The sequence below is a fragment of the Triplophysa dalaica genome, chromosome 9 (genome assembly GCF_015846415.1).
Source record: "Triplophysa dalaica isolate WHDGS20190420 chromosome 9, ASM1584641v1, whole genome shotgun sequence".
Classification (NCBI taxonomy): domain Eukaryota; kingdom Metazoa; phylum Chordata; class Actinopteri; order Cypriniformes; family Nemacheilidae; genus Triplophysa; species Triplophysa dalaica.
Genome location: NC_079550.1, coordinates 19,059,801 through 19,072,419, shown reverse-complemented (window position 1 = coordinate 19,072,419; position 12,619 = coordinate 19,059,801). Strand labels below are relative to the sequence as shown.

The 12,619-nt window shown below is 38.6% G+C and overlaps 2 protein-coding genes across 5 annotated transcripts in view; one reads left to right on the top strand and one right to left on the bottom strand.

Moving 5' to 3' along the window:
- Positions 1-10,528, bottom strand: part of aplp1 (amyloid beta (A4) precursor-like protein 1) — a 40,347-nt gene extending 29,819 nt beyond the window's left edge. For all 4 annotated transcript variants that reach the window (XM_056756578.1, XM_056756581.1, XM_056756579.1 and 1 more), the window contains exon 1: positions 10,296-10,528. In XM_056756578.1, the coding sequence (XP_056612556.1) occupies positions 10,296-10,358 (63 nt within the window). In that variant the 5' untranslated portion in view covers positions 10,359-10,528. The remainder of the gene's footprint in view (positions 1-10,295) is intronic.
- A 1,094-nt stretch (positions 10,529-11,622) lies between these two features.
- The window catches only part of st14 (ST14 transmembrane serine protease matriptase), a 29,461-nt gene continuing 28,464 nt past the window's right edge, over positions 11,623-12,619 (top strand). The window contains exon 1 of the mRNA XM_056757428.1: positions 11,623-11,837. Within this exon, the coding sequence (XP_056613406.1) occupies positions 11,811-11,837 (27 nt within the window). The 5' untranslated portion in view covers positions 11,623-11,810. The remainder of the gene's footprint in view (positions 11,838-12,619) is intronic.

Sequence of the window (12,619 nt, the reverse complement as noted above, 5' to 3'; positions counted from 1 at the left end):
AGAGCATGTTTCGTAAATATGTTATCTACTTCGGTAAAGAAGCGAAAAAGTGATAACATCTTAGTTCTGTGTCAGCCGCCGTAGTGTTTCGAAAGGGAGGGGTGGAGTGAGCCATTGGTTGTAATTCGCAGCTTCACTGGTAGATGCAGCAAAATTTAAAACACGGGACCTTCAGAGGTTAAAGTCACAGTATAAACATTGCATTCACATGGAAGAGATGTAAGTGCTTCACGAACTTTCTAAACAGAATCACCTGTAAAGAGGGTGCAAATATCCACACCTCATCAAAAGCTAACACGTTTTTCTCATTTCTGTTTTTCCGCCCCGAGCCAACGTGCATTCCACATGGGAGCTTGTCACGATTCAAGCTATTTTTCCCCAACGCCATTTCTATGTAGTATGAGTGTAAAATCAATATAGTCCTACAACAACAACCCGTCCTCACCGTTTCTTAAACAGCGGTCGCTTATAATGTTTCTGTCTCATCAGCTTATATGAAACTTATCTTTAATCCTTGAGATCTTTTGTTTCCTTTTAAAGCAAATTTGCATGTCACAGTCTTTTGTATTACCCTCTCGTCGTTTCCCTACACTCTCGCCCTCTGTTCTCCACACGTCTCCACATCTGTTCTTTGTATGAGGCAGGTTGCAGGCTGTCCCCGTGGATCGACTTTGCATAAGTACGTGTGCGTGTTATAGATCAGATGTTGACAAGGCTGCAGTGGGTCTAGGCTTGTGTTTAGCTTCAGGCCAGTGGCTGTGTACGGACAGACATCCACCGAGAGAATGTTTTATTCTTTCAAACATCTAACCTGGCTCTTCACCTTCCACATGGGCTCACAGAGGAGGATTACAGCATTATGGAAGAAGGTTCAGCAGTTTACTACAGCCAGGTGATTTTGGCATAAGCCAATAAATGTTGGTTCTAAAACAAAATATTTTTAACAATTAGTATTCACTACCTGTACGGTGAAACCGGGGAGATGATAGAAATGAATGAGAATCCTACTGAAAAAAATCTCGGAAATTTCAATTAAAATACCAATATGAACCATTTCAAAAGTCCTATTTGTAGTGTGTTTTGGGAATTATTCATTCTGACAAAAATATAAACCATTAAAGTTGTAATGGTTTTGATGGTTTTAAAGCGATGTGTATTGGTTTTAATGGAAACTATAATGGTTCTACTGGTGTGTGAAGAAATCAATTTGGGGCATGTTTAATTCTACTGGAATAATGCCCAAAACACACTAGAAAAATGCATTTTGAAATGGTTTTACTGGAAAAAGCTATAGGTTCACAATGGTATTGTAACGGAAACCAATAGAATTTCTCTTATGATTTCTATAGTGTTTTTTAAGCAGGGTAAATACATCCAACCAATAGAACCCTTTACATACCAGTAGGCACCATTATAGTTTCCATTAAAACGATACAATTCCCAAAATAACCATTAAATCCGTTACATTTTCTATTGTGTTTTGGGCAGAGTTCTATAACTTTTTTTCAACCCTGCTAATAGAAATTCTAATGGTTTACAACAAAATACCACTACAAACCATTAGCTTTTTCCATTAAAACCATTACAAAATGCCTTTTGTAGCGTGTTTTGGGCATTATTTCAGTAGGATTTAACATCCCACTAATAAAATCCATCACATACCAGTAGAATCCTTACAGTTTTCATTAAAACCAATACAACTCCATTCAAAACAATTATAACCTACAGTAACTGTCTAGAAGCAAACTAAAGATCTCACATTTTCTTTCATATAAAACTGGATAAAAAAACCAAAGAGATTCTAAAGTTGTTCTGCAGAATTCAAATCCCCAGCTATTAATATGAGGGATTTAGCTGACTAACACACTGCTGTGAAATAAAAATACACTATATTACACTACTACAGTATACTCTGCATTCATTTACAAATCCACCGGCGACCCACCATCCACTGTGCCGTAGCTGTGATGTCTGGATTCTCAAAGCGGGTGACAGATCGTTGAGATTATAAAAACTTCTCAAAGTGTGATGCTCGGATGATCCTGTTTTATCCCTGATGGGATCCCAATGATGGGTTTTCCCTTCCTTGAGCTACACCTTCACCTTTGTTTGCTCAAAGTGGAAAATTTCCACGAGGCCCATTAAGCCCACGCATGCATTATGGCATGTGCGCTGACACATTTAATCTTTTTATATCAACGCTTTCATCTGATCTGGTTACTAGCCCATCCCTCCCCCCATTGTAAGCTTTCTTGCTTTCATCAAACACTTCTGCGTATATTTTTTGCCACTCCTTCCCCCATTTCTTTACCTCTTGCTCTCTCTTTCAGGCAGCATCACTTGGCCACAGAGGCTGGTTGCTGTGGCAACATCTCCCAACGGAGCTGGCTACCTTCCCTGTTACCGTAGCAACTGGTTCCCTGTAGGATTCCAAATGAACCTCTCTCTCTCTCTCTCTCTCTCTGTCTCCTTACCATAATTGAACAGAAATACGTTTCCCTGGCTGCTTTATATTCAGTAGGTCAAACATATTGCCCAAAGAAAAGCTAATTTAGCACAGCGGATTAGAACCATTCACATTGTTTGTTTGAATGACATTGCTCCTGTAAGACGATTAGACACACACATTTACACATGACTGACATCACACCAACACAACAGCTAGTGACATAATTCTGTACTCACGAGCCCAGTCAGATAACGTCAAACAATCTCAAGTTCCTAAATGGATTTTACACTAAATCTCTGCATCTTCAAATGGTACGAACTGTACAATGCTTTTGCCAAAAACCTGTTTAACTTTAGGTGCTTGGTTAACGCTTACAAAGTTGATTTACTAAATTACACAGATTGCTCCAATATCGTCTCTATATCTCTGCTATCCTCTCTGATGTGCTGCCAAATTGTCTTTATATGTGAAAAACAAGGCAGTCCAACCAGACTCATTAATATTCATATACATATTCATCACAGACCATTAGCGAGTCATATTACCCATGTCTTTCAATTCATGTTCTAAAGATCCTCTAAATTGAAAAGTGTAATTGCAGCTTTGAGCAGAGATTAAGTAGTTCTTTTAGTATTTGCATCGAAGGAAGGCGATATATCAAAACTCAAATGACTACTACAAACCATATTACGTCACAAAGTAAATATCCATGACGATTAAGCTGCTGATGATTTAGTCTACTAAATGACTAAATGTAAATAATATATAATTTAAATTATTGCACAATCGTATTATAATATTTTTGCAAAACATCAGAACTAATAATGTAATATAATATAATACATATTGAAATATAGACCTTACCTTTTAAACATTAGACTTGTTTGTTGCATAAGATGTGGATTAAAGAGTTTTTTTTTTTTCTAAACCTTATTAATGTACAGCGGTGACCAAAAGTGATGTCAAGCGTTTTTTATTCAAATCATATAAAGAACATTTAAAACTGCAATCCTAGGCCAAAAAAGCATTAAAGTACACTTTATTTATTCATTTAGTACACTTCCATAAGTTTAATTAAAATATGCCTACTAATAATATTGAACACTGTTTTGAACTAAAACATTTTTTTTCCAAAAAACTTTACTAAAAGATAAATTATTAATTGGATGAGGTACTGATTGAAAATCTTTTTTTCATTATATTTTCACACATTTAGTTTGTATTTATTACACTTAAATTATACTTTTTAATACTTCTATTCATAGAGTCTAAAATAGCATAATTATGTTCATTTTGATCATCCCATCTTAAAAAGAACTAAAGAGTAAAACTTTGTGTTAAGTATGAAATTACAGTTGTATGCGAAACTAGAGCACTTTTTAAATAAATTAAAGTATGTTTCAGTTAAATTTTTGGAGGATGTGCTGTTATAAAGCTGTGCTTGGTGTGGACGTTTGAAGCTCAACTTTAAAATTTAAGAAAGCTTGGCAAAACAAGTACACACATTACATTTACAAAGCTCATGGCTCACGAGAACGATAATTTAATATTACCACAAGGAAGGATGGACAAAATATTAATAGCAGACACTATAAAACTGTTGTCAATTTTTGCTATGTTTTCTGTAAACTTATAAAAAATATATATTTGAATAACAGTCAAAATATGCTCTAGTTTGCATTTTTGTCAAATAAATACTTTAAAGGTTTAATGTTTTTTTTTCCCATTTGGTACCATACACCACATATTTTGATGGTTTAACCTAACCCGAGGGTTCATTAAGAAGCAAATATTCTACAAATATGCCCTCTGGACATCACTTTTGGACACCTCATACATTTATTTAATCAACTCACTTGGCAGAGAACAAAATTTAACAATACCATATAAAACTAACACTAGTCAATTTCTAAATGACACAAAGCTCATTTTAAACTGATGGTTCCATAGTAAATCATGTCAAATTGCCAGGACAAATTGACTGTACAATGAACTACATCTATTTTTCAGACCTAGAGGTTTAATACGTTCCTATTTTTAAAATGGAAAACAATCCTTTGTAAACTGTGTTGAATGGAGTACCACAGTTCAACAATTCATTCAATTATCTGTGCTTGTGAATGGTTTTGATTGCCACAGAACTCATCTCGTCTCACAGTGGCAAGTGTTTACAAATGGCATTTTCTTGCTGTGTCCTTGAGATTCCCCGCTGGTGTGAAATATGCCGTCGGCGAAAGATTCTTGGAAAAAATCACAATGTATGAAAGATCACGCTGCACGCATACAGCACGAGAAAAAAATTAACGGCTGCTGCGAAAAGCAAACATTTTAGAAATGATGAACAAGCCTAAATGCTCCATATTGGCACTGTGCAACGGTTCGAGGAGAGAGTCGGTGAAGAACATCGCATTCTATCTGTGAGAGGAGAACGCTAGGATTGTGACAAATAGCGGGAGAGACAGACAGAAAATAAGTGAAGTGGGCACAGACAATCAATATTTTATAGGAAAACAAACTGAGAGAACGGAACCAAGTGGGAAAAGCTGCGACGGGCCATCTGGGGATGAACGAGAGGAGGGGGGATGATGGAGAAAAGGAGAGCGTGACAGAAGTACCCAAGCAGATCCGACAAGCAAGAGTCTGGACCTTTTTGAGACCCTACATAATTGATGGAACTGCAGCAAGGAGCCATCTTTCTTTTTTGAAAGCGTGTCGGCGTCGCACTTTATGCTCAACCACGAATAAAAAATGTAATCTGAATTTTGGGGTTTCAGTGTATAATGGTCACATGAATGTACTGCAAAGACTCCACCGTTGTTGATAGAAAGATTCTAGGTGAGATCTGAATAGCACGTCTGTACTGTACTGTACTGTGTACTGTAGTAATTTCAATCTGTTGTGAAGACAGAACTCGTGTGTGCCTTAAAGGGACAGAACACAAAAATAAATGTCTTTGTGTTCACCCTCATGTCATTCAAAATCTCTTTCTTCTGCCCAACATAAACAAAGAAAGTTTGAGAAATGTGGTTGAGTCCATACAATGGAAGTCAAGGGGGGTCAATGGTTGCCAACATTCTTCAAAATATCTTCTTTTGTGTTCTGCAGAATTAATCTATGATGCCGGGGAATTTATATCATGTGCAATCGCTGGGTGGTAACCAACATTTCTCATAAAGCACTAGATTTTTTCTCATTCCACGCAATTCCTCCAAGGTTGCCCTAAATCTGTCTTCGATCTTTAAGATCCACCTCATCGTGCCTGCAGCTATTTGCCTGCTCTGTTTGCTATAAATCTGTTATCGCTCCTCACATAGCCCAGTTTGTATTTAACCGCATCTCTAACCACTGGTCTCAACTTGCCCGTGCACAAATCACTGACATTTACAATAGAAATGCTGCGACGGTTGATGTAAAATCAAGATTAAAATATACAACTTGATTTTCAAGTTCTGAACGCTGCCATACTTCAACGTCTGCCAAAGTAATTCATTATCTCAAGCACTGAAATCTGTTCTTGTGGTCTGACATAGTTTTATCTAATATGTTCTCAGAAGATTGCAGCCCGTCCGCAGCTCTCGTGACATCTCTCCACTGACCGACGGCTCCCTCAGGCCTCATGCGAGCGCGGATCACTGACATAGATGAACAGGATTAGGCGAGCAAACCAGTGCCAGCGGGGTTAGGATTCCCCCAAAGCTATCTCTCTCTTTCTCACAGCCTCGTCTGCAGTACCATTATCCTTCCGTGTAGACTCTATTTCTTGCTGCCTCTCTTTCTCCATTCCCCTCAAGTATACAAGAGAAGAACAGCTTTATCAATTTATTACAGGATCTTCATAGGCTGTCTGACTGAAGTCTCCTACTGGGAAGTCAAACCTTCAGCAGGAATTCATTTTCAGTCCTGCAATGTTTCAAACATCAAACAGAAGAAAGTGTCAATTAGGGTTTACACTGGACAGAGAGGGAAGACCTGCCCTGGGTTCTGATTTCATCAAAAAGATGAGCAACAGCATCTGCCGTCTTTCGCTGTAGTGTTTCCATTCACAAAATCCTGAAATGCAGAAATGCATTAAAAACGGTCTTGGATTTTGTAATCAAAACTTAAAAGTGACACTGGTTGCCAAATTAGCCATGCTCCTAAAATGGGTATAATCGCATTGGTGAGAGTTAATGGATTTAAGCGCCGTAAGTCTCGTAAATGAGGCTTCTTTCATATTTATGCAATGAGTCTCTTTTCCAGGCTGACAGTGAACACAAAAACTGCGGGAAGGAAGAAAAATGATGCACTAAAATGGTGCATTTCATGCCCTGCAGCAAAGCGCATTGGAAAACATTAGTGAAACCTGATTATCTCCCAGCTTGTAAATTAATTAAATGGGAGAGGGGCGATCTGGTGGGGCTTGTAGTATGTTCCTATCTGTTTCAACCTATCCCCTGCCCTGCAGCTAGACCGGCTGTTCTTCTGTACTGACAGGGCCACAGTCAACATAACATGCAAGGCAATTGAACCAAACTTTACAATTCGCCCATGCCACCCATCCCTTGCAAACTGACTACGTGTGGAGTCTTGACAGTTAAAGTATATATCCAGATCCAAAACAAACAGACCAATAAAACATTAAAAACGAATGCACCCGGTGATAAATGAACCATCCAGGAAGCACCGAGGCAAAACTACGATCATCGAAGTGTAAGGTATATTGCTCCTGAGAAACTCAGGCCAGATGTTCTGCATAATTGCGCATGATTTTCCAATCTTTTGGAAACATTTCATGCTATTTTCCCCTGGGGGCAACGCAGCACAGCTTCATTTGGTCTCGGGTTCCATAATGTGAGTCTTTCCTCCGCTTCCAGAAATCTAATATCAAAATGTTCTCCGAGGGATATCGCACTCCCAACAAGCTACACAACAAGCCATGGTTCAGCTGTTTTGTGTGTGTGCATGAACACAGCGTGCAGTGTGACAAAGAAACCTCAAGACAGTAAATAATCATTTCTGTTTTCTTCCATCAACACACGAACCATCCACAACAATCCAAGCATTGCTTTCATGGGGGAACGGGCGCCCAAAAACACTACGTGAGGAACTTCTGAAGACACGGTGAAGAAAATAAATCTTTTTTTAAAACCGCACATTCCAGGGAAATTTTAAGAAGTGGTTTAAAATACGGGAAAACGGGGACTTCAACATGGTGTTTCGTGACTGCAAAACCCAAGCGAAGACTGCCTCCGCACCAGAACAGAGTTAATCCCAGTAATGCTCTTACCAGTCAAGAATAATTGAACGATGAAAGATGGGTTTATGGCTAATAAATTTAAGCAATCTGCACTGGTGGTTAATAAATAAAGAAACATAATAATCCTCTTTAAATCTGACTGTCAATTTGCAGGCTCCTACTTTCGTCTGACAATAGACGGGATTTGAACCTCAGCCAGATTATTGCTAAAAGGAATCATGCTCACTGTTTCCCACAGCAAGGTGACTTTATAGACATTCATCCCTTCAGCTTAAATCTGTTGTACAGGTTGGGCGGCGTACATTTGTAATCTAGTCGTGAGTGTAAACAGACATAAAGCACTACTGCTGCCCTGGAAATGTAATATTGTATTTTATTCCTGCCACTGATTCTAAACCCATTTCAAATCTATTCTGTGAAACCCAAGCAGAATGAAATTTCTCTGCCAGTTATGACAACAATGCTGTCTGCACGTCAACCTATTTCCTGTCTGTCTGATATTTTGTTCTAAGTGTACAGACATGGCTAAAGGCAGGAGTAAAACCCAACATAAACAACACATGGGCATCCCTGTAGACAGTTATATAAACATTCACCTCCTCTCATTTCATCAACCTGCTGTATCGTTGCTGTACTCACGCACAGGGTCACTGCACAATTCGGGTGACGGTGGGTTTCCTAGACACACCCTATAACGATTTTGCTGTTCATTTCCCTCGGGGCCGACGCCAGCATCTGTGGATCGGAAGCTAGAGGTGAATGCTGCTGACGCACTCAGACAGCAGGAGAGGGGACGGTGGAAATCAGCCAGGTCTCTCTGACTCCGTTCGGTCTCTTATGGGATACATAGAATGCTTTCTATGTATGACCTAAATATAGGTTTTCTATAGGTGGAGAAATCCACCTTATTTGTTGTGTTTATTACACACTGGTAGTTATTGTTATTAATGGGAGCCTTAAAGGGACAGTTCACACAAAAATTAAAATTCTCACCCTGGAGTTGCCCGATACTGATGAATCGAGAGAAAGATGTTTGAAAGAAGCATTTCTTCCTAATTTTGGTAACAAGCATTAAAACAGATTTGTGTCAACTTGAGAGTAAGCAAATGGGTAAACTGTTCCTTTAAAGAGCTGCTCACCGCATTTTGTGTTTTATTACTTTGTGCATGCAATTGTGCAATAATGGAATTCAACAAAATCCCTTTTGAATGACACAACCAGCTAGTTTTCAACATGTTTAACCTTCGGAAATAGAATAATGTAATCAATTTGGGATGTCTGTAAAGATGTTTGTAAAGATTTAGAAGCTAAAGGCCACGTCGAGATTTCATTAAAGCAAACAAATTGATTGACAATTTGCATCAAATGCGACTTAATAAAGGTTGGGAAATATTAGCACATTCGTGCTGATTGATTGTTGATTATTGACTATACGGTGAGAACGACTGAATAAACAAACAAAATCAAGGAAGCGAAATATACTTGCTCTTTTTTTTTCAAAAACCTCAATCTGAATCATCCAGGCTAAAACCTTTTTTCTCCTCAAAACTGTGACAGTAAAATCCCTTCGGATGCAGTCGTGGATTGACAGATATGGGTTCTCTGTTTTGTACTCTTCTTTGTTAACGAGACTCACAAGGGAATGAAGGGATTAACAACATTTAGATCCTTCGGACACAATCCTCTGCCTGCGCAGCTGTTTTCCAACATCTGCATGCGTGCAAAAATCGAACATCACATTACATATGCTCCGTATGTGATAAATCTGTCCTGTTTATGCCACTTTTCCCAAAATACCGTCTAGCCTTTGTCAATTCTAGCATGCTTCATAATATGAAAAAAGTCTTAAACGATCTCATTCATCTGTATTTGGCCTTGAGGTGCAGCAGGCTGCAGTCTTCACTGCAGGCCTCAGAGGCTGCAGCATATCCAACAGCACTGAATCAAAATCCTCAGACATCATTCAAGCGTCAAGACTACGTCTGCTGTAGCATTCTGCACGCATCACTTTACGTCTGCTTTTCAAAACCAGTAAAATCTCACGTTTTACGTCAACTAAAAAAGTGCAGCAACAAACCAGTAATTGAAACACTAAATCTGTGTTTCTATCACATCTAACTGGGACAATTTCCCCCCTCACAGTATATTAGACCTTTCCATTTAGAGTGTTTTTCTTAAGATAAATAAAATATACTTAATCAAACACTGGTCAATCTATTTTTATAAAAGATTGTGTAATGAAAATCCATGCCCCACCCATACAAATAAGTATGTTTGGTTAATTTATCTTTCCATTTATAAGGCCATGCTCTCTCTCTCTCTCTCTCTCACACACACACACACACACACACACACACACACGCAGAGAAAAGACAAATGGTTGCAAAAACCACACCAGTCCCCAGGACGGCATGTCACTTATATGATTACTGTTTTCAATTTCACTGCATCATAAAAATGATACACTTAGGCCTATACAATCATTTATGTATAAAAAATAAATTTATGTTTAAAATAAATTAATAAATGCCAAAATCTCCAACTGAAATAACCCAACAAAATCGGTACAACACGATCTCAAGCATTAAACGATGTGTATTCAGATCTCACCTCATCTCTCCAGACGCAGTAAGACAATAAAATCATCAATATAAATGGCGTTTTCTGCCCCATTCTTCCGTCTTCTTTACTTTCTTTGATTCTTTGAATGTCTATTTTAAATTACTCTAGTATTTCCGAAAAGAAAAGCAACGGGCACGAACTGATTTGCTGCGGGATAGGAGCAGGTCTGCTCGGCGCTGGGCTGTGATATCCCCTGTGTGCGCAGATCTGAGTGTGCGCGCGGCTGCGGATCCGTTCAGTCAAACCAAGCCCTCCTCCGCACGCGCCGCGCTCGGAATGCGCTAAGGTGCGTGCCTATTTACTGAAGAACAGCGTCCCCTGCTGGACATTAAAAGAAACACGAGTGGGAGAAGTCTGTGAAGAAGAGAACCTGTACACTGTGGTTGATGAATTAATAAACGAGAGTTTTCTTGAATACAAGAGCACAAAGGTCACACACAATAAGATAGCTAACAAAACAAAATACTGTAAAAAAAATTACAATACACAACTGTCAATAAATGTAATTATATAGTAGATAAAGGTACAATTGATTAGTTTTATCTGTCTCTTTGCGCTTACTTATTCTTTCCTCACTAGAATAAATAAGTTTGAAATCACCACACAAAGAAGACGCAGTTGCACATTTTCGCCGATAGAGGACAGTAAAGAAACCCGTTTACTATATGCGCATTTACACAAAATGTATGACTGTCGTGTCTGTAGCCTATATAGCACTAACGAGGTGGAGTCTTTTGTCCTGTAGGCATAATGCTTAATAGCTATGCATTCATACAAACACTCTCAAGTTTTAAATCTTTGTGTAGACCTATATCTGCAACGATGCAATTTAGAAGACTAATGACTTGTCAGAATTAAGATGAATTGCTAATTGTTTTTACGCAAATAAGCTAACCTCAGCATTAACAGGATTTAATAGTGTGATGTGCTATCTACAAAAGGCCTTACAGTATACACCCACCACAGTCATGACATCGATTAATTCACCAATAAAGTAAACATTAAGTCACAGAAAGTTCATGTTTTAAATGAAATTGCACCGTCATCGCAAACAGGCCTAGATATACCTGTTGTTCTGAACGCCGGTGTGCCGGAAGTCATTCCTTATCGGTCCTACCAAATATGCAAAGTGTGCTCAAATTGATGCGCTCCTGCGCAGTCCGTTCGTTCTATGACATCACGTACCGCGAGAACAATCATTAGAACGCACCGCTTTAGAATTGCTCTCGCGGTACACGATGTCACACAACGAATGGTCTGCGCAGCGCTACACGAAGTCGAACACACCCACGGCGTCACTCTGAGCGCAGGTGGGAGGGAGAGAAAGTTAATATCAGAGCGCTGAATGAAACTCTGAGGAGTGTTGAACTTCGTTTGAGACCTTCATCTATTACCTTTATTGGGATTTTCTACATAAAACACGACTGAATTGTTAAGGAACACACTTAAGGACGCATTCTTCTGGGTTTGTTTGGTGGATGGTGACGCGGAACTAGAGTTAACATGAGTTCTGCCGCGGTGTATGAACATGTAAGTCGTTTATATCAACTATTTGTATTTTATAATATTCCTCAATGTCGCACAGGTTTATCTTGTCCAGACAAGATATAAATAGGTCCTCCATTTGAGAAACGAGAATTTTAAACGTATATAAAACTATTTGTGGCTTTCCAAGAATGTTTTCCTTCGAGAAAACACCGAAACTGTTTCAAGTTGTCTTGTGTAATTGCCTCCTATCACTTATCGCATCGGCTGTTTCGTCTAAAGTCAAGTAAAGTTACTCTAGTCATTTTTCTTCTCACAGTTTGCTCAATGTCGAGTGAACCTCTAAAAATGTTGCGTGCAGACAGTTTAAAAATAAAGAAATAAACACAAGCAGTGATGACAAAAGCATATCAGTAACTTGCAATCAGAAAGCTTAAATGAGAGAAAAGCTCATCAGGTGTGTTATGACTTCAGATACATCAGATTATTCTACTCATTGCAGGCCTTTGACTTGTTATTTTCAGGACGGTGGTTGTATGCTTTAATAAAATTGAAAACTTCCAGGAAAGTGAGCAAAAGTCAACCGGATAGGATTATTGATCCCAATTGCATTTACATTATTTCGTTTGGAGTGTTTTATTCAAACTTAATGCACGGCTCATTTGAATGCTTGATTCTGATTGGCCAGTCGCGACATTCGAAGGGTTGTTATTTTCAAATAACAACCGCTCAAAACTAATAACACCCTGTAACCCGGATGTTGCGAATCATCTTGAGAGGTTCAGTTTACACAAATTACACAAAAAATATTAGAAATACTTTTAATA